This window comes from Sinocyclocheilus rhinocerous, unplaced genomic scaffold (assembly GCF_001515625.1).
Source record: "Sinocyclocheilus rhinocerous isolate Xijiao unplaced genomic scaffold, SAMN03320098_v1.1 scaffold628, whole genome shotgun sequence".
NCBI classification, from domain to species: domain Eukaryota; kingdom Metazoa; phylum Chordata; class Actinopteri; order Cypriniformes; family Cyprinidae; genus Sinocyclocheilus; species Sinocyclocheilus rhinocerous.
In genome coordinates, this window is record NW_015650779.1 from 364,554 (window position 1) to 386,581 (window position 22,028).

At 38.3% G+C, this 22,028-nt stretch overlaps 1 protein-coding gene across 3 annotated transcripts in view; it reads right to left on the reverse strand.

The window, feature by feature from the left end:
- The window catches only part of LOC107712599 (AT-rich interactive domain-containing protein 1A-like), a 73,695-nt gene that overhangs the window by 26,788 nt on the left and 24,879 nt on the right, over positions 1-22,028 (reverse strand). For 2 of the 3 annotated variants that reach the window (XM_016517916.1, XM_016517915.1), the window contains exons 3-4: positions 21,084-21,656; positions 20,863-20,979 (exon numbers count right to left, since the gene is read on the reverse strand). The exons of the other annotated variant lie outside the window; for it this stretch is intronic. In XM_016517916.1, the coding sequence (XP_016373402.1) occupies positions 20,863-20,979; positions 21,084-21,656 (690 nt within the window). The remainder of the gene's footprint in view (positions 1-20,862; positions 20,980-21,083; positions 21,657-22,028) is intronic. 3 annotated transcript variants of the gene reach the window in all.

Genomic DNA, 22,028 nt, shown 5'->3' on the forward strand with positions numbered 1-22,028 from the left:
TGTGTGTGTGTGTGTGTGTGTACAAACCCAACAACAAATCACATTCAGGAAACTTCTGCAATTCACCTAAGGATTGTTACAAATTCATTTGCCTGACGATTAACGGTTAAGTCTGTCCAGACACTTGAGTTTACGTTACGTCACCAAACTCTGTACCTTTGCCATTAATGTCAAATAAATGCAAGGCTTTTCAGAAAACAATGCCGTCACATTCATGTTCACATTAGCATATGAACAGCATTGCAAACTAACCCACAAAAATGTCCAAGGACTTTGTAGATCATTAAATACTTTGACGGGTTTGATAATGCATTTGCCATAAATATAATTACAGTACTTTTTGCTCTGTTTAATACATTTAACCATGCATAAATTCACTGATAGAAATGCTCAAGGTTTTCCTCCAAAATCAAAACAAAAAAATGCACACACAATAAATCAGCTGATTTCATCTGAGCCTATATATGATTGGGTAAACAAATCAAAGTTCATTTACATAGAGAAACCTGTTTTGCAGCATTCAAAATTAAATTGCCTTTGTGCAAATACATTTTGACTTATGTTACAAAAGATTTCTATATTAAATTAATACTGTCCATTTTAACTGTCTATTCAAAGAATGCTGGAAAAAAATTATCATGGCTTCCACAAAAATAAGAAACAACTATAATAATCAGAAATGTTTCTTGAGCAGCAAATCAGCATATTAGACTGATTTCTAAAGGATCATGTGACACTGAAGACTGGAGTCATGATGCTGAAAACTCAGCTTTGCATCGCAGGAATAAATTACGTTTTATAATATGTTCAAATAGAAAATAGGTTTATAAACGGCAATAATGTTCCCCCAAATTTACTGTTCTTACTGCAAGTTGATCAAATACATTCATAAATGTATTTGATAAATTTGAACCGTAGCTTAAGTGAACTTAAAGGATAACTTTGCCAATTTTCAGCTAGCTTTGTACAGTTACATTGTCAGTAGTACATGTAAATGACAGCAGATTATGTAAATGAACAATCATTTGTTCTGCCAGATGTAGCAAAGTGTGTGTGACTTTTGTGTGCAGGTAACATGGAGAAAGTTCATTTACATATACTACTGACAAAGCTGGTTGAAAATCGACAAAGTTGTCTTGTAAATGTAGGCTCAGTGCTAGAATGCTCGATTACGGTGACCTTAATATTTAATCTGAAGAGAGTTCAAACTAACTCGGAAAAACTGAGACATCCCATCAAAAACAAAGCACAGTGAGATAACAGAAAAATAGCTGATCACACTCTTTAACTGTGGCTTCACTCCGCTATCATCTGACCAGTCATCTGACCAGTCATTAAACCCTTCAGTCCCGACAGGAGCGTCACATGAACCTGTCTGACCCGGGACTCTCCTGACGACACAGAGGTCAAGAGCAGCGGCTCAGGTCAGGGCACGAGAGCAACACGTTACACTGTCTGACCAGAGCGATGCACCACACTGACCGCAGCACGAGTTCACAGACAGACTCTCTCTCTCTCTCTCTCTCTCTGGCTGAGCTTCAAAACAAATGCACAAATCTGCTTCTTAAAACTGGAGCACGCTACATGACTTTTGCCCCGATTCACAGTCCAGAGAAGTCCACGTTGGTTGCAAAAAACTCAGAGTCTGCAGATTTTGGTCAGTCGGAGTTGACAGATTTCAGTTCAGTGAGTTGATTCTAGGGCTGTAAAATCAATTTATCGCGATTAATCGATTCCAAAATAAAAATCTAAATATATATTACATATATTTCTTAAATATATACATGTATGTGTGTGTATTTATGTTAAGATTCACCACATCAGTGCATCGGCATAAAAGATGCAATGTATCGATTTAAAAAAAAAAAAAGTGTGCATCGGATACAAGTTGGCATTTCGGTAAAAAACGATTTAATATAATTATTAGTAAATGCGCTATACTTTTATTATTTAGAGAGCGACCAATAATATTCTCCAATAGTGAACTATCTGTACCATAATGAATTGCATAGCATCATATTTTTTCCATTGCATCGCATTGTGTTCAATCAAATCGAAATCATATTGCACCGCATCGGTAGCTGCTTCGAATGCATCTTTAATGTATCGTAGGCTATGCATCAAGATTCGTTTAGCATCGGCCTCAGTTATACAGCCCTAGTTCATTCAGTCGTTGACAATCAAACGTATATGATATTTTGAGCCAATTTCAAAACACACTGTCATTTGTCTTCAGAAAAAATAAATAAATAAATAAATAAACAATAAAAAGCCAGAGCTGCTTAGCTGTTCTCCCACCCTGGCCAGCTACAGAAGTGGTCAAAACCCATCTAAAACCAGCTATGAACGGGCTGGAAGACCAGCTTAAACCAGCCAAACTGCTTAGACTGCTTTCAACTTTTGGCCCCTTTTTCAACAGGGCCTAATTTTTTTTCCTGTGACCATTCACAAAGTATGATGCTTAGTGTTTGAAAATATGTTCAGACTTTAAAAGTCATATGTATTCCAGCTTTAATGCAATCAGGCTCTGTGGATCCCTCTTTGATTGGCACCCATTGCCTCCAGTCATATTCTAGACAGCAGAGCACCGTAGGGATTTATGAGTGGGCTCTTTGGACTCGTGTTAGTGAGCATCCTTCTGGAAAGCACCCAGAACAACCTAGCAACCGCCCACACCAGACTAGCAACCACCAAGCAATGGCAACCATTCACAGCACTGTGACCGTGACGTTTTAATGGGTGAGCACCACCAACTACGGCTGTGCAGTTTGGGGAAATTTGAAATGTGACTGGGAAAGTTTGTTTTCAACAGGGCCTAATTTTTTTTCCTGTGACCATTCACAAAGTATGATGCTTAGTGTTTGAAAATATGTTCAGACTTTAAAAGTCATATGTATTCCAGCTTTAACAATATTTGAAAGAGATCTCATAATTTATAATAGTTTTACAATATTAACACTGTAATGTGTGGCCTATGCTATTTATGCAGAAACTATGCTTATTGTAAAAACATCTGCCAGCAGCAAAAGCCACATTCTGCTGAGCAACAACAAAAACCCTCAAACACAAATGGTTTTGTTGACTTGTGAAACATTATAAGAGTTCACTGTTAGCATAGCACAAAGCTGCTAAATACAGCCCCTGACAGCACATATAATTCACAAATGAGGCCAAAAGATCATCCTAAAATAAATAAATAAAACAGTCTAAATATGCTCAATGTCTCTAAAAATACTATAAGAGAGGCTGGTATCTGTGTGGCAGCCATTTTATGCTCAAATTAGCGCCAGCGCTAGCCTGTCTGTCAGCTCTCAAAACACACAAAATCTAGTCTATTTAAAACACTTCTGCAGTTCCAACAAGATTTGCAGAAGCAGTGACTTCAGTTAGTCTAAAAACATCATGTTTCTATCATAAAACAGGCCAGTGAGTTGTCTCTACGGCAGCCATGTTGTTTCACCACAGTGAGAAACTCTAAGGAGTCGTTTCTAAACTCTATTCTGATGCTGTTTGTGATGAGCTGAAGGGAAATCCTGTCAGAGATAAGACGGCGGTGAAACACAGTCACAGACTCTGTGACCCTCGCCGGCCTGGGACGCCTTTCTCTGGTTCACACACACACACACACCCATTCATCTGCTGTCAAAACGGCAGAATGAGGAAGAGAGGAGAGAGGAAAGGAGGACAGGAACACACACACACAGCTGCATCGGTGAGGTTGCCATAGCAACTGTCTCCACGTGCTTGACACATTATTGCAAAGTCGCGACGCCCCTCCCCCAGCGCTGAGGTCACGGCGCAGTCGTTCACACACACACACACACACACACACGTCAATCAACAAACACCGCTGAAGCTCAACGACACACTGGCCCGGATGTGTTCACTCACACAGAGCAGATTAACTGTACGATTACAAAGCCACTAATTCTTGCTCTTCACAACCAAATCAGAGCAGGATTTGGGGTAGAAGCGTCCCCAACATAGTGAACAGCGGCTGTGCAGATGTCAGCCATGAGGGGGAGCCAGCAGCCCACTGACTGTGAGAGGAGCGGCCTCGACCAGCGGCCATTACTGCTTCCCTCTCAGCACACACAGAGGCAGAGCCAGGCACCGCTGCTGCTGCTGATATTAGGGTTAGGGATGTGAACAAAGGATGCAATCAGGCTCTGTGGATCCCTCTTTGATTGGCACCCATTGATCTTCCAGTCATATTCTAGACAGCAGAGCACCGTAGGGATTTATGAGTGGGCTCTTTGGACTCGTGTTAGTGAGCATCCTTCTGGAAAGCACCCAGAACAACCTAGCAACCGCCCACACCAGACTAGCAACCACCAAGCAATGGCAACCATTCACAGCACTGTGACCGTGACGTTTTAATGGGTGAGCACCACCAACTACGGCTGTGCAGTTTGGGGAAATTTGAAATGTGACTGGGAAAGTTTGCTGTGCTTGTTTGTAGGGCTAAGTAATCTTGTAATATTAATAATAATAACAATAAACATCAAACAAGATAAGAATGTTATTGTAATATTTCACTGTAAAATAAATTGAGTAAGAAAAATACAATAATAATATATTTTACAGTACAACTGGCTGTGGCATTTGCATGAGCAAGCACTAATAAACAAAAAAATAGTTGCAATTAATGATACAAATTGCAATTATGATTTTAAATAATAATAATAAATATTAGTTATATAAATATTAAAATAATATTGTAATATTTCACTGTAAAATAAATCTAGTAAGAAAAACAATATATAAATATATACAAAAATAATAATAATACATTTATTTTACAGTACACCTGGCTGTGACGTTTGCATGAGTAAGCACTACTAAACAAAAAAACAAGTTGCAATTAATGATACAAATTGCAATTGCGATTGTAAATAATAATAATTTATATAAATATTAAACAAAAGACAATACTATTGTAATATTTCACCGTGAAATAAAAACAACTCAATTAATATTTATGGCTTAATTTATTTTTCAATATTAAGGCATCAGATTTTTATTTTGGTAGACAGGGAGGCCATAAAGCTCCTCTTTTGTTGACAATGGCCAGTTTCTCGTTACACATTTGGAAAGATGGTTGATGCATGCTGAATTCCCAAACGGTGCCAAACCCAAACTCAGAGCACATGTGACTGTGAACCGATGAGACACTGAAAACACCTGATAGTGAGCTTCCCGTGTGTGCAGTGCCATGCTTCGCTCTGAAACACGCAGCAAATGTTACTAAAACAGTCACGATATATCATGACCTAGTGCTTCTCTCAGTCTGTTACTGCATCAGCTGAGCTGTAACAGTGATGGGTGAGTTGAACTCTACACTGAGGCTGTTAAACAGTGAAGACTCCGTCTCTGTTCACACTCAGGGTCTTATCCTCAAGTCAAGGGGTCCTTTTCTAGGGCAATTTTCTGGACTCAGATGCTCAACAGATAAACTGGCGGTTGCATTGCATCTCGTTTTTTTTCAGCATTTTGTGCCAAGTTATAAATACTCCTATTAAATAACGCTTCTCAAAAAAGCATTTCAAGAAGTGGTCTTGGTGCGGTGTCTGATGTGAACGCCCCCTAATCTCCTCTGGAGTGCTGCCCCGGACTCAAAGTCACCATGAAGAGCGCTGACGCAAAACTACTCTCTGATGAATCACAAATAAAATATTAAGCCTCCTTTTGGCACATAGTCATTAATGAATTTCAATCGTTGTGAAATGTTTAAGTAATACAAAAATAGATCAAGTCACAGAATTATGGTTTTTGTGATTAATCGCAGTGGTCACTTCTGAGTACTGATGCACAGCCCACAATGATAATAACAGAGAGGCCTGGAATACATAAACACTGATGTGATTGAGACTGCGCACACTGCTGTCGATCTTTTCTGCTTTAGTACCAAACACAAGCGTGACGTTACAGGTTACAAGCTGCGGTCGATGAAGGCGACAAAGTGTAAGTGACGGCATCAGTCTTAGAGTGCGTGTCTACTAGGGCTGTCAAATTGGCTGAAAAACTAAATTTGAATTTTGTACTTAAATATTATCAATATTCGAATTATATTCGAATTTAAAAGGCATAATTTCAGTTAGGGGGGAAAAAGCTTTTGGCTTCTCTCCTGAGGCCACAAGAGGGCGCATCGAGCAAAATATTAAAAAAAGTAAAAAAACTTTGAAAAAAGTGCATAGTGTTTAAAAAAAATGTTTATACATATATAATGTTTAACATATATAATTAAGTTACTTAAACTATAAACAAAACAGCATCATGTATGCATGTATAGTTTAATACAAAGGACCGAAAACCAATCACAAAGAGCAATTTTTCATTTAAAAACATGAGATGCAGTAGGATGGTGAAAAACTGTCATAAAGTCTCGAGACATGTTTTTTTTTTTAAGTTGAACTTGCATTAATTTTATATGACTTTCTAAACATGTGGCTCTCTTGTGCGAGACATGAGTGCAACGGTGACAGATGTCCCTCTAGAAAATGCGATAAATATGCGAACGGCTTGGTTTCAGTTTTGACGTAAATAACATCTCCGCATTGATGTTCTCTTTCACGCAATATTTTGAATTTTAAGATTTTGATCTAGTGGGTTCAACTGGATAGACTAAGAAAAACATTACAATGCAACGACACTTACATCGTCATCGCATCTCGTGTGCCACTGATAACGCAGCCTGACGCAGATATAAAGTGTGGATTTTTATTTTAAACTCGACGGATATACGAAATTCGAATTTTTTTGGCAGCCCTAGTGTCTACCAAAGTTTTTTTTTTTTTTTTTTTAAGGCTAGCGTATTTTTTAAATTGTTTTCAATAGGAAAGCTGCATTGTTTAAAACGCAAGTAGCGTAATGAGGCTCTGAGCGTCTTTTTCACGCTGAGTGCTCGCCGTTTTTTTTTCTTCTCGGCACCAAGTGTTGAGGAACATTCAACTTTGGGTAAAACGCAGCGCTCACTGTCACTTTTTATTTAGCTGTCCATTTACAGTGGAGGAAGGGCGAGGCAAATACCACACCGTCCAACCGTCACATGCTACTTATACTACGACTGAACAACAATAAGTTAATATATTGCTTGTCTCAGAGCAGTGTTGTGGAAAGTTACTTTTAAAAGTAATGCATTACAATATTGCGTAACTCCATTAAAAAAAAAGTAATTAATTGCATTACTTGGTTACTTTTTATGGAAAGTAATGCATTGTGTTACTTTTGCATTAGTATTTGTCACCTGGGCCAGGCTTGCTTATTTGTTTTTAATAACAAAAACACAAAGTTTATATTTTTGCCAACTGTAAAGGCCCTTTCACACCTAAAGAGCAATTAATAAGCCTCAGGCTGAAGGAAGTGCCTCTGCATTTTTCTCAACATGGGACAGGAGAGCTGTCGTGAATAAACTGGAAACAAAGCAACTGGAGTTACTTATTAGAAAAAGTAACTAATATTTAATTGTAAATATAAAAGTAATGTGTTACTTTACTAGTTACTTGAAAAAGTAATCTGATTATCTAACTCATGTTACTGTCCAGATGGGATTGCCAGACTAATACAGATATGAAAAATAATGTGGCATACACATCGCGAATGAAATTTTGCAAACATTATTTCCGCAAATATTCTGTATCATACTCACAAGCGCTCATAGCTAGGCGTTCTCAGCAGAGCATTTGGCTCTTTGGACATATTTGTAGTATTTTTCCCTTTTTCCTCCATAAACGTCTGAAAATTAATGAATGAAGAGTATAAGCCATAAACCAAATTAACCAGCTCAGAGATCAATCACACCTCAACATATGATTCAAAGCAGGTCTGCGACTAACAAATATTTTGATAACCGATTGATTATTCCTTTAATCAGGTTAAAATGCATTTTTTATTTTCTGAATTTAATTAAATACATTACATCAAATCTAATTCATTGTTGATTATTTTCATTATCGATTACTTTAAAATTAATATCAATTATTGTTATGACTTCATCGAACAGTTGTTGCAGCACTAATTTAAAGCTATTTATAATGGATAATCTACTCATCCTATGAAACACTGCAAATGACAATTTAAACTACTGCAATATATCCAGGATTAAATGTAGTTTATTACAAAATATTTAAAAATATATTACCAACCTAAGTTGTTTGACTGTAGGGAGACCGACACGATTATGCCATTCATCTCCAATGTTTTATGGGACTGCTACTTTTGGCACAGTGTTTCCATGGTAACAGCAACCTCTCTGATTGGTGGATTTTTCTGTAGTATTATGGGTAATGAAGTTCTTCATGTGGAATTCTGCAATTTAGCACATTTTTAGAAAGGTTTTTTTTTTTAATTCCCGAAAATGTCTTCAGCGAGTTGAAATCACACTGACTACAGGCTTTTACAGAAACATACATCATCACTTAACCTCAGAGCTCCTGGCGTGTCTTGAAACCTCTTACACATTAATCACTACAACTCAATTTATCCATGGGGAAAATGAATGGGATTTTTCCGGAAGCCGACTGTTGCGCTATATGCCACGGTCAGTCTCTCTAAGAGTGATTGAATGTCTGTGATTGGATTTAGCAGTAAACCAATCAAAGCTGGAGCCGCCGAGCCAAAGTCTAACAAACGCTCTGTGTCTTTTGGCATTTCTCATCCTTTTTTGGTTAATAATAACTGCACTAGATCAAATATGTTCAAATGTAAAAAATACCCTTCGGTGACGCACTGAATAATTTTGTAAACCAAACGCGATCGCATTATACAGGCACCTCCATCAGAGCTGTAAATAACAACATCTATTCACGTGCATCTGGATGGATCTCTGGTGTTTGACGCTGGCGGGAGGGGGTCTCTGTGTGACTGCATTGGGGGTCTATTGTGTGGGTCACAATAGTAGCGGGAACCACAGATGCTTCGGTAAGGGAGGCAGCCACCCATCTGGGTGGAAACAGAGGGACGGAGAAGGGAGGAGAGGTGGATACTGGGGGGCTGGGTGCCTGACACAGAAAAAAAAGAAGGAAAAAAAAACAGCCTGTCTGCCTCATCTTCTCCAGAGCAACGCCCCTCCCACAGCAGAGCGGCCCCAGAGTCAGAGCCGAGCGCGGGGCCGCAGACATGAGCGTGGAGAAACTGCTGGAGATGCAGACTGAGCACAAGAGACCAGAGAACTCAGATCTGCAAACAGGGATGGGATTCTGGTTACAATTCAGATTCTGTAGCTATTCTTTCTGTGGTTATCATGATCTAAATGTATGCTACTATGGAAGACCAATGGTTAATAAAATAAAATAAAATTAAAAAAAAAACAGAATAATGAAATTTCACCATATAAAAATGGTTGCTACAATTTCTACAGATTTTGATAATGAACAAATTTACTTCTGCATCCTAACTCAAGCTACTACTACTACTACTACTACCATCAAATGTGTATTTCTAAGAGATAAAAAAAAAGCAATAGTATTAATATTATCAGGCAAAACAAACCTGTTTCTTGATTTGAAACAATATTACTCGGAACATGCAGAAACTAATAAATACATTTTTTTTATATGAAGATAATAGTATTATTAATATTATCAGGCAACACAACCCTGTTTCTTGATTTGAAACAATATTACACAGAACATGCAGAAACTAATAAATAATTTTTTTTAAGAATATATTTATTTTAAGGAAAAAAGACTGGAAAAGTGTAAAGAATTCAAAAACATGAAGTGTTTGTCGTGTTCTGACCATAAAGAGTAGTTTAATGGTCTGGTTTCTACAACTTTCACTTTGGAGCAAAAATCTGCCTTTAAACTTGAAAGAAATAAAAATGTGACATTTATCATGATATTCATATCGACTGATGTGAAGAAAAAAAAATGTATTGTGATATCATCATATCGCCCAGCCCTAGTTGAAAGTCCCAAGGGTTTGCTCGGAATTTGGTAAATTTGCTCTTTTTTTTTCATGATCTTTGGGTTTAGAAAGAATTGCAAAATGTACTCAGATTCCACCTTTAAACATTTGTCTGCAAACAGGAAACCTGTAATTGTTTCTTGAGTTTACCTTATTTAGCGACCATATATATGAGTATTTGTTATAACGTTGTTTTATGATTTGTTTTGTGTGAAATAATGTGCTGTCATTTTGACCAGGGCTTTCTGGAAGAAGATAGTAATATCTCAATAAGATTTTCCTAGTTAAATAAAGAATATAAAATCATTACTCTTTTAGTACTTTTGAAGAACAAACATGTACTTATGAACTGGCACATAAGTATGCTTTATAAGCATTTCAATGCAATTTTCCGTCTGCTTAAGTAAAAAAATTATTAAAAAAAAAACAAACAAAAAAAAAACAATTTAACAGCTGCATTTTCTCTCAAAATAAAATTATTTTTGTGTAAGTTTTTTTTTTCCACGCAACCTTTTAATAATGACTTTAATTGACAATGATTAAACATTTTACAAATGAAAGATACTTCATCTCATTTAGGCTACTCTTATTTTATTCAGAATGTAAACAGCACAGCAGAATCTTCCAGTTGACATTTCTTACCATCACATGGTACATTTTGCCACACCACCCAGTCAGTTTAAAAACCGGAAATAGTTCCAAATAAGAACAGGTTCTAAATTCTAAATACATCTGCAAACCTACAAGAAAAAGCAACTCAATAAGAACACTGGATTGATGCAATTCAGAAAAGTATGGAAGAGGAAAGACGAGGAAAAACAGGAATAATGGGAGAGGCAGTGGAGGGAAAGACAGAGAGAGAGAGAGAGAGAGAGAGCGCGCAAGTGCTGCAGTGAGATACGGCCTTTGTGCTGCCGTCAGCCGAGCAGGAGCGCTGAGAGAGAGAGAGAGAGAGAGCGAGAGAGAGCGAGGGAGGGGGAATGGAGGGCTGAGAGTGGGTGTGTGAACGAGAGAATTATATTTCTACAGTGAAGACGATGCAGTTTTATTTTTTATATATACTTGATTTTTCAATTCTATAGTATTTCTTGCTACATGTTAAATAAATCTACTGTACCTGAAACTTTCACTTTAATTTGTACCTTTGTTCTATTGTTTTTGTCCTACTGATGTAATTTGCTTGTTTTAAATAAAATAAAATTTATAAAACTGATAGTTCCAGTCCTTGATTCTGACTGGTTGAGCCGCGTTCGAAGCTGTTGTAAATTACTCTACAAACATACACCTTTGTTTACTTCTGTGTGTTGCTCGGCAACCACTTTGTTGCAACCACAACGTTTCTGAGGAACTACAAATGTTTAAAAAAAAAAAAAAAAAAAAAGATTAATCATTTTTGTAATAGAAACAGGAACCTTCTTTAATAGGAATCAAATTATTATATTTCTACAGTGAAGACGATGCAGTTTTATTTTTTATATATATTTGATTATTCAATTCTATAGTATTTCTTGCTACATGTTAAATAAATCTACTGTACCTGAAACTTTTACTTTAATTTGTACCTTTGTTCTATTGTTTTTGTCCTACTGATGTAATTTGCTTGTTTTAAATAATAAAATAAAATTTATAAAACTGATAGTTCCAGTCCTTGATTCTGATTGGTTGAGCCGCGTTCGAAGCTGTTGTAAATTACTAACTCTACAAACATACACCTTTGTTTACTTCTGTGTGTTGCTCGGCAACCACTTTGTTGCAACCACAAGCTTCACGTTGATGTTTGCACGAGCTCTGCGGTTTGGTACTCCAGTAAAGTCACGTCACATTTATTTATATAGTATGTTATGCAATAGATAGCCTTAAATCAAGCAGCTTTACAGTATTAAACATGAAAAACCAGAGTCAGTGTTGCGTTCAATTAGAATTACAAGTTGATTTTCTGTTATAAAGCAGCTCTCCAGTGTGGAGCTACTTAATGATTAGGGCTGAAGCTATCGAATATTTTAGTAATCGAGTGTTCTACCGAAAATTCCATCGATTAATCGAGTAATCAGATAAGACGATTTTTTTTCTTTATTAAAGAGCAATACTAAATATACAAGAGAAAATAAGACAGGTCTCTTAAAATGAACAAGTAATTTGTTTCCTTTTTAGAAAAATGAACATTTTTATTGCTGAAATTGCATATATTAATGTTATCAAATGAAGGCATAAAATATCATTTAATCTTTAAATTATTGAAAATTAAACTTTTTGGCAAACAAAGGGGATTTACTATTAAAATTAAACATGGTTGTGTGATCATTCATTAAACAATAAAGTTTTCATAATTTTAGTAGTAGTAGTAGTAGTAGTATGTACATTCTGCTGAACAATAGCAATATATTTCTGCTGCAATGTCTTCAAATTAAACCAGACTTTTATTTTGACGGGTTGCCGTGAATACCTTTTAATTTCTGTGAGTATATGATATGACGCTAGTTTTACTCAAATGAAACGGTGAAACGCTCATGAAGTGACTCTCAGAGCAGTTCTGGAGATGTTGTTCGTGTGTTTATGTCCTCATTGAGACGGCAGACGCTGGGATAGTTTTACTCAAATGAAACGGTGAAACGATCATGAAGTGACTCTCAGAGCAGTTGTGGAGATGTTGTTCATGTGTTTATGTCCTCATTGAGACGGCAGACGCTGTAATCACCGCGAGCGTCACGCGCGCTTCAGTGTGTGTGTGGTAAAGGAAAACGCGCGTCTCTGCCATTCATTCATTCATAGAGATTTGATCGCGTAATATGAGTTAATGCTCATCAGATCGAGTAAAAATCAGTGGGAATTGAATAGAAATTATGGTTGTGTTTAAAGAAATGTCAAGTAAACATGTATAAAAATATAAAAACCCTGACAAAGCTATTATTATCAGCAGAGCATAGCGGGGAGCAGATCAGTGAACGAGATTTTACCAGCGTTGCCCAGTATTGCAAATAAGAACAAGTACATAGAAATTTCTTGTCGGCGCGTTATTTGAGCGGACTTAGCTTTTCCGGTGAGCATGAGCGGTAAATGAGCAGAATGCACATTGATAGAGCGGAATAAATGTAGAGGGTTGCATCAAAATAATCGTTTGTTGCAGCCCTATATGACTTAGGACCCTCCTTCAACAAAAACTGCAACAAAACTTTGACTTTATTCCTCACAATCCTGAGTTTATCCACTGCAATTCCGAGTTAACATCTTGCAATTCTGATTTGTTTTTTCACAATAGCAAATTTATATTAAACATTTCTGAGAAAAAAAAAAGTCATAAGTTGAGCAATATAAACTCTACATTTTAAGAAATAAAGTCTGTGAAATAAGTCACAATTATTTTATTTTTTTATTCCATGGTGGAAATGGGCTTCCATACCAGTCCTATTCATCTCCACCAAGCAAAAACCTTAAGTCTGATTACTTTCATATTTTAGTAAAATACTATAACTATACTCAAACCACATTTTCTGAGGCATCATTCATGTAGTACAAAGAGTGCAGGAATGAGCTACAATTACTAACGCCAAGTGTTCGCGAGTATAACAGTCAAGCTTGCCTTAGCAACACTATTAATATAAAAGCTACAAGTAAAAAAAAAGAGAAGCATAAATACACCACTCCGTGAAACCAGACTGCACAACAAAGAGAGAGTAAGAGAAACAGGGAACCACAACAAGGACAATGCTGTTAGATGGGAAACTAAGTGAAAAGGAACAGGGCAGAAAGGGAGAGGAAAGACGGATGGAAAGAGCCGCAGACATCTGACAGTACTGGAGCACTTGGCACTGGCGCTCTGTCAGGGTGGGAATGCTGGGGAAAAATGCGGGTGGTCTTGAAATGATGTCAGCCGCTGGGGTTCCTGTGTGAAAATGGCCCAGTGTCACTTCAATCCATCTTGACACCCTCTTTCCCTACTAAATATCTATCTGCTTTCATCACAGTGATTCATACAAAACTCAATTTTTGCAGCAACTTACATAACTAAATACTTGTTTTAATTAACTATTTTTAATTAACTCTTTTCCCGCCATTGACAAAATTTTACGAGCTTTACTGTTATACGGTAGGTGGCGCTATTACACATCTTCTGAAAGAGTACTAAATCCCTGGATCCAAGCACAGCGAAGAAGCAGCAGAAACAAGCAATCGTGTATGCAAGCAGATGCATATGTAAAATAACGCAATCATCAAACATTAACCTTAATGTTACCGAATGAAATGTCGATTCAGGAAGTAGTTTAGGACTGTGAAGCTTTGAATGTGTTGACGGAAGCAATCTATTCCATCTATGTTTTGATAATCGTTCCGAATCGGTTTCAGATGTAGTATTTTACAGAAACACGATTTTAAAAAAATAAAATAATAATTCACAATGTTGCTTTTTTTTTTTCATGAAACTTACCCATATTCAAGTTGATAAAAAAAACGCATGAAGCTAAAATAGAAGGTTATTGTTTGATTGATTGTTTAAAAGAAGAGGCTCTGTTTTTTCTATTGACATATTGCATGTTTAAATATTCATACAACAAAATATTCTGGGGGCCATGAAAAATGTGTGGAAATTATGACAGAGGCTGGCAGGGAAAGAGTTAAAATACATGTACACAATTTTGAGAACATATCTTAAACTAGTCTTTGTAAGAATGATCTGTAAATTAGTAAAACCAATTTAAAATTATAATTTGAGAATTTTTCGTAAAATTTTTTTTTTTTTTAAATAGTCGAAAACATACTGGGAAAATGCGCAAGCATGTTGCCCTGATGTACATTCGACAGATATTAAATAATTGTATATGTACACATTTTCACAGAGACAAAAAAAAAAAAACGGCATGAGATTTTGAGGATGCATCTCAATCTATTGAATCGTTACATACACACAGTATATTCCAGTCCCATTTTCTCGTAGCGTCTCTCTCGCATTCCCAACGGGCCGGGCCCCTCTGAGTCAGAATTACTACTCCATAAAACCTTTCCACTGGGAGGAAGCGGGAAAAAACGAGCGAGCGTCTGACTACCATGTGACCTTCCCCTCCAGGCCCGAGCACATTGACTTAATATGCATCTCGGAATAAGATGCTGGCAAAAGATTATGGACAAAAGTTTAAGTGACGATTCAAACGGAGCACTTACAGGACGCTGAGGATATTGACCGGGAAAGAGAGAGAGAGATATAAAAGCAGCGGGGGAAGCGAGGGGCTGAGGGTGACGGACCCCTGAAGTCACAGCAGAGTTTAGGAGTACAGAGGGGAGGCGGACACTGCTTGGGATTAGCCGCACTTTGAGGAAGGGCCACAAAAGGCCGTTAGAAAGGAACTGGAGGAGATTAGAAGCGACTGGAGGGAGCGTTCATGTTCTCTCGCGCACACAGAGAGGATATATCACTTCCAGGGCGTCCCATAATTGAAATCCCAGGCTATTGGAAAGCTCCCCGCGCCAGATCTCTGTCGCTCGTATATGCAGACATAAACACCATTATCATCAACCAAATGGAAGAGGATTTGATTTGATCCTCGACTGATATGAACCGCACTGCATTGTGATTAATTTGGGAAATGAAAAAGAAAAAACATAATTCAAAACTAATTAATCAGGATCACGGCAAAAGATGCCCAGTCTTTCTGAATCTTTTTTTCCGATGAAAACGCAATCTGGGGAATCAGTTTTTTTGGATTCAGATCCTCCCCGGAATCAGATCGGCTCCAGCTTTCTGTCCTTCTCCATCTTGGCGCGTATCAGCGTACATATGACAGAGACATTATGGTAAACCAGAGTGCGTCAACGGAGAAATATGCCAAATGGGTATTAAGTAAGACAAATGCAAGCTCATGAAAAGCTGTCTGAAGGTAGAATCTTGCCAACAAGAACCCACAAGTCCAATTATTTTTGTTGTCAATATAATTGCCAATCACAGAATGCGGCTTCTCATTTACAGCAGTAAGACTTCATTTAAAAGCATCAATGCAGCAGGTTATATAGGGCACAGTGAACTGTGGTTGTGTGGCGTACTGGTAAAATAAAAGGACTGATGCCCCTTTAACACAGTGGCTCCTAACCAGGGCTTCAGGGCCCAACAGGGGCCTCAGCAAACATCCAAGGGGGCCACAAGATGACAAGATCACTCCAGCCCTCTCTCATGTTGGTCCAACCATAGATATGTATAGATGCCCCATTCGACGGCTCTAGGCACGCCATCTTGGAACGGTCAACTTGAAGTCATTCACCATACTGTAGGTTTTCACAGAGCCGTTGAGCCGTTCTGTGCAGGATTGTGGCATCTTTCGAATATTCAGTGATTACTATGGTGAATGACGTCAAGTTGACCGTTACAATATGGCGGACGGCTTACGTATAGCAGCCCATAGAAACAGTCGCTAATGAGGCATCTATGTATATATATCTATGGTTCCAACCCTGTAAAAGTTTCTTCTGTTGAACACAAAGTTACTTTTTAAAGTTGGTAACCAAACAGTTGCTGGTAGCCTTTGATTTCCACAGTATTTTTTCCTACTATGAAAGTCAATGGCTACCAGCATCTGTTTGGTTACTGACAGTCTTCAAAATATATATATTTTTTTTTTGTTCAACAGAAGAAAAGAAAATAAAGTTTGAAACATTAGAGTGAGTAAATTATGACAGTTTTCTTTTTTGGGTGAACAATCCCTTTCAAACATTAAAATAATCTAACTTTAATTACTCTAAAAAAAAAATCAAGATGTAAACATTAATTTTCCCTCAGTAACTATTTTTACCTCTTGAAAATGAATTGTGGTTAATTTAATACATCAACACTGAGTTCTATTGATTAAAAAAAAAAAAAAAATTTTTTTTTAAAAAGAAAAGAAGCTTTGTCTTAACTACATATGAAATATCTTCCATATAATATATGGAGAAGGGCCTTGGAATATTTTGGACATTAGAGACCCATCAAGTCAAAAAGTTTGAGAACCCCTGCTTTAACATCTACAACTGAGCCAACCATCAGTAACAGACAGCAGATAACAAGCAGCTATCATCAATTATTGCTCTAGTAAAATGTGTTTAACTGCATCACCGGTCTTGGTTGTATTGTACAGGTGTTTTAGCAACTGTGTTTTGAAGGTTATTCTAAACCTGGACTGACAAGGTACTGCTTAAACCATTAACAAGGTTTTAGAAAAGTACTAGTAATATCAGTATTCCTGCACATTATACGTGTATGGCTTCAGTGACATTGAAAGTTACATTTAAGAAGGATTTAAAAATACCATTTTATTCTTTGGAATAATGTACACTGATTAGGGATGTTCATTTTAACCAGTTAACCATTAACCGACCGTATAGAATTTTGACCGATTAATACAATCAGTTAAACGGTTTAAACATTTTTTATTTTTTTTTTTTTTCAGTAATTTATCAAAATATTTAAAAAGATTTCCTGCATGGTTAAAATACCCTACGCGTATAAAAAAATGTGTTTCTTAGAGGGGAAAAAAACATAAGTCGCGTAGCCTATAAGTTGCATTTTATTATTTCATCAGAAATAGGCCTAATGCCGACGCGAAATGTTTACAAACATTATAACAAACACTGTAAACATAGCTAGGCTATTTTAGTTCCCCTCACTCCACAACAAATTAACAGTATTTAGAAAAGAACAAGAATTAAAAATATAAGAAGCTATAGCAATATAAACGACAAGCCAAAACGAATTCATTTAGGCTAAAACGAAACTGAAACCAACGTTGGTTCTCTCATTCCACACAAAACCAAATGTTTCCATATTCGCGATGTATTTGAATAGCAAATTATTATTTATGTACTTCATCTATGTATTTGAATGGCAAATTATTTATTATGTATACTTCACTCGCGTTCCAATATCCACGTAAAACAAAATGTTTAACATCACGGCGGTGCGGTGATAACGCTTAACGGCACAGATTTTACTACATATTTAAACTGAGCCGTGTGTTTTTTTTCCCCATATTTTTGACTGACTGTATTTTATTATGATAATGAACAGGCTGTATTGTCAAGGTAGCAATGGCTAACTGTGCGCGCATGCGGCGCCGGCGCAATCACTTGAATTTTTTCCTTCTAACAGTGGAAGCAACTAAACAATCGGTTAACGAGTGTCAGTGGTCGGTTAGGAAAAATAACCGAAATGTACATCCCTAACACTGATAAAGTAAACAGAAGTTTATTTTGACTTCTTGTCAAAGCGCAAAATATGTTTTACTGATAACATGCACAAAACAAAATGCTGCCTTTATAAATTTGGCTACAGCAGCCACAACCGAATCAAATGGCCAGGAATGCTGTAAATATCGTTCAGTAAAGATAACACAACATGCATGAGAACAAACAGTTCACAGAGAGCTGACAAAGTGTACGGTTGCTAGACGTGTTCATTCGTTGTAGTGTGAAGCAACGATTATCAGGAAACCAGCTCAACCAGTCAAACTGGTCCCCATTCACTCACTGCAAAGTCTCTGCAGCTTTAATCCACATCAACATTCATGAAATCAGTCCTCAAAGCCAAACAAATAAAGACCTGCTCTAAAAGACCCAGAAGTCTCATTAGGATAATTCCAGGTGGCGAAACAACTATATTTTTGTATCAGGACTTAATCCTTGTAGACTTCAAAGCAGCAAGGAGTAGCATATAGACCTTAAAACAAATAAACCCTGCAACAGTACGTATATCCCCCGTATTGCTTCTCAGCATGGTAGTACCATTACGCTTCTAGCAGTTTTTGTTCCACAGCTGGATAACTCGCTCGCAGGTCAGGTAGTGATTTGGAGGTGTTTTACCTTTGGTGTCGGCCGGGCTAAAGTTAGCAGTAGGGGCTAATCTACCGTGAGAGCAGAGCATGAGGGAGATGTTAGTGGAAGAAGAGGTCAATCGAGGGCTACATTATTGCCTTTCCCGCAGGCAACCGTGGGGATTCCTGGGATTGAATAAAATCCCAGCCAATCTCAGTCACTGACTACGTAAGAGCGAAATGTATAAATAAATAAAGAAATAAGAGGAAATCACATCCTGAGGGCACCCCCCACTGGCAGAGACTGAACAATCTCTGTTCTCTCACTCACTCATCCCTCTTTTACCTTCTCCAGCCCACCAGCTCCAGTCATTTGCCAGCTCTCTATTAGACACCTCTCTCTCTCTCATTAATTATCTCAGCTCATTTGGAAATTTCGGAGGCACTGTTGCTCTGAATGAGCTATTTGTATCTGCTAACCTATAAACACACCCTCACACCATAGTCACATGTGTGTGCAGGACGACCGAACTTAAGGAGCTTCCCTGGAACTTACGCGATCGGCAACTGGCCTTTTTTTGTCTTATTGCAAGCAACTTGTCTCTGTTCTGAACTTGCACAAGCTGCGTTGCAATGCAATCGTTTTCCAAAATGTAATTTATGTGAACATATGAAGTCTGTAAACACCCGTTAACACAGGCCAAAGACGTTGAAGACGGACGCACAGAGAAAAATACTGTAGCAGGCAGATCACTCACTGTTCATGATGCACAAACTATTGGAAGAAAATCCTCAATATTGATTTGGGGGTTTATATGAATGTGTTTCTGAGGGGAACTGACTGTCTTCAGAAAAGTTTACATGGTATTTTCTTTTCATCTCGTCTCTGTATAATTCATATTAAAGCAGTTTCAGCAGTGCTGCTTTGTTTACGGCGGTAACCAAGGAAACACTGTATCTCGTGTTCCAGAAGCGCCTCCTGCTGTCAGAAAGTGAATCTGCATCTCATTCAGAGCTTCTGCTGTTTGCTTCATTCAGGCATGTAGCATAATTCCACAAAGATAGTCGGAACATTCCATTTTTGCTTCAAATTGGGTTATTATTAAATCAAATTATGTATTTGAAATTATATAACTAAATGATATGAAATTATATGTATATGAATTGAATTATATAACTAAAATTAAATAACTGTAATTACAGATGTAGGTTAAAAAAAGATGTCAGTCTTTATTTTTCATCTTTTTAGGGCAGCAGTAGCTCTAGCAGCAAACCAACCATCCACTGTCTCATACCAGTGATACCGTGATATTTTTGCTTAAGGTTATTATCATACCGTCAAAATCTCATACCGACCCATGCCTACTCTGTGGTGCACACAGTACTATCCAAACTCTATTTGTGGACATGATACTACGGCGTTATCTGTGCAAAATACCACTTTTTATGTGTTTTTAATTGACTATTATTGCTAACAATGGACTTGTTTATCTCCGTTTTTTTGACCTCTCTACTGGAGCATGGTCCACGTGTTTGACGTCATTCCCAGCTCTAACACAGACTTCCAAGGTAAATCAAACAGCATTAGGAACATAGTTAAAGGTTTCTACTACCTGCCTCAAAACTCATGAATCTTTCTGAAAGGTTCAGTGCCAGTAATCATGTAAACTACCTTACAGCCACAGAACAAGATCCTAACTAACCTTTACTCTTGCAATCCCTGTATAGCGTATCCAAACCCTGTTTTTGGAGGAAAATCAAAAGTAGGCCTACACATTTTCCGTTTCAGGTCCTGGAGTCTCAAGTGAACAGCTGATGTTTGATTAGGAAGAGTTTGAAAATGTGTAGCGCCTTCAGGAACAGGGTTGGGAAACACTTCTGTAAAGCTTTGTCTATGACTACAGTTGTCCAGCCGATTACGATCCCAAAGAAAAAGACAAACAACCCAAGGCCTCATTAACAGATTCGCCCAGTGATTTGAGACAGAAGTGAGGACTGGGAAGCTTTCGCATATTAAGGCACAAAAGCATATGCTAGCAGAATTGGTCAACTAAGGATATTCTGTTGAACAAACAAAGCACTTGCAAGAACTACAAAACTGATCCCCTCGTCAAAAGAACTGGTCTCAAACCACTCTGAAAGCTAGCATGGCATGAGGTAAATCTGGTTTGAAGCCCATGGGACTCACAGGTAGGCTGGAAGGTCGTCCCTGCATGCTCTCCTCTGGACCTCCCTTCCCGGACACCATGGGCTGATTGGAGGAAGGAGCTGAAGACTGAGAGCTGAAGGAGTCTTGAGACAGCTCCTGAGGAGTAATGAGGCAACAATAAAATGTAGAAGCACTTTTGAAAGAGCAACAAGGATAGTGTTCATCAAAGCAACTTCAGGTATGTGGAGTAGTGTTATTACCTGAGGTGGAGGAGGAAAGCGCTGGAAGGGCGACTGCTGCTGCTGTTGCTGAGACTGCAGTGGAGGGGTTTGGGAGTAAGGTGAGGGCTGACCCTGTCCTGAAGCTTGCTGGGATGACTGAGGAGGCGCCGAGCCGGGCGGCTGTGATTGTGGCGGGCCCTGCTGCTGTTGTGAGGGTCCCTGTTGCTGAGGAGGCTGCCCTGGAGCCGAAGGTGGTTGCGAGTATCCGGGCTGCGACCCCAGCTGGCCCTGAGACGGACCCTGTGACTGAGGGGGACCCTGGGACTGGGGGAAGGGTGGCTGTCCTGACTGTGACTGTGGAGTCTGGGAGTATGGAGGCTGGCCCTGAGGGGGGCCTTGGGGGCCCTGAGGTTGCCCGTAAGGGGGCCCACTCTGGCCATGGGGAGGACCAGGCGGTTGCTGGGAGTAAGGGGGCTGAGAGGCTGCTCCAGTGGAGGGCTGCTGGGGGTATGGAGACTGCTGGGGGCCTCCATGAGGTGAAGGGCCCTGTTGTCCATAATAGCCACCTTGGTTCTGACCATAACCACCTGGGCCATGCTGTCCATAGCCCATCTACAGAGGAAGCACAGCAGGAACCAAATAGTCCATCAGTTAGCAAGCAAACAGTAATTTTACAACATAAAACTTTAAACTAGAGACATTGTGAACTATCTGTAATTGTCGGTAAATACTTTAATTCCTGATCATGCATGCTAATTCCCATGCATGCAAACCAGAGCTGGTTATTGAAACTGCTCGGATCGGATTATCTCAGTCCTGTCACACAGCCATTTAATGTTACGATGAAAAAGAAATAGCGACAGATCTTTTCTTCCATATTGTGCGTACATCTGAGAAGATTGTATTTTGAGATGTGGGCGTTGCGCTCAAAAGTGAATACCAGCTTGCTGTCGATTGGGAAGGAGAAGAGTTTAAGGACACTAA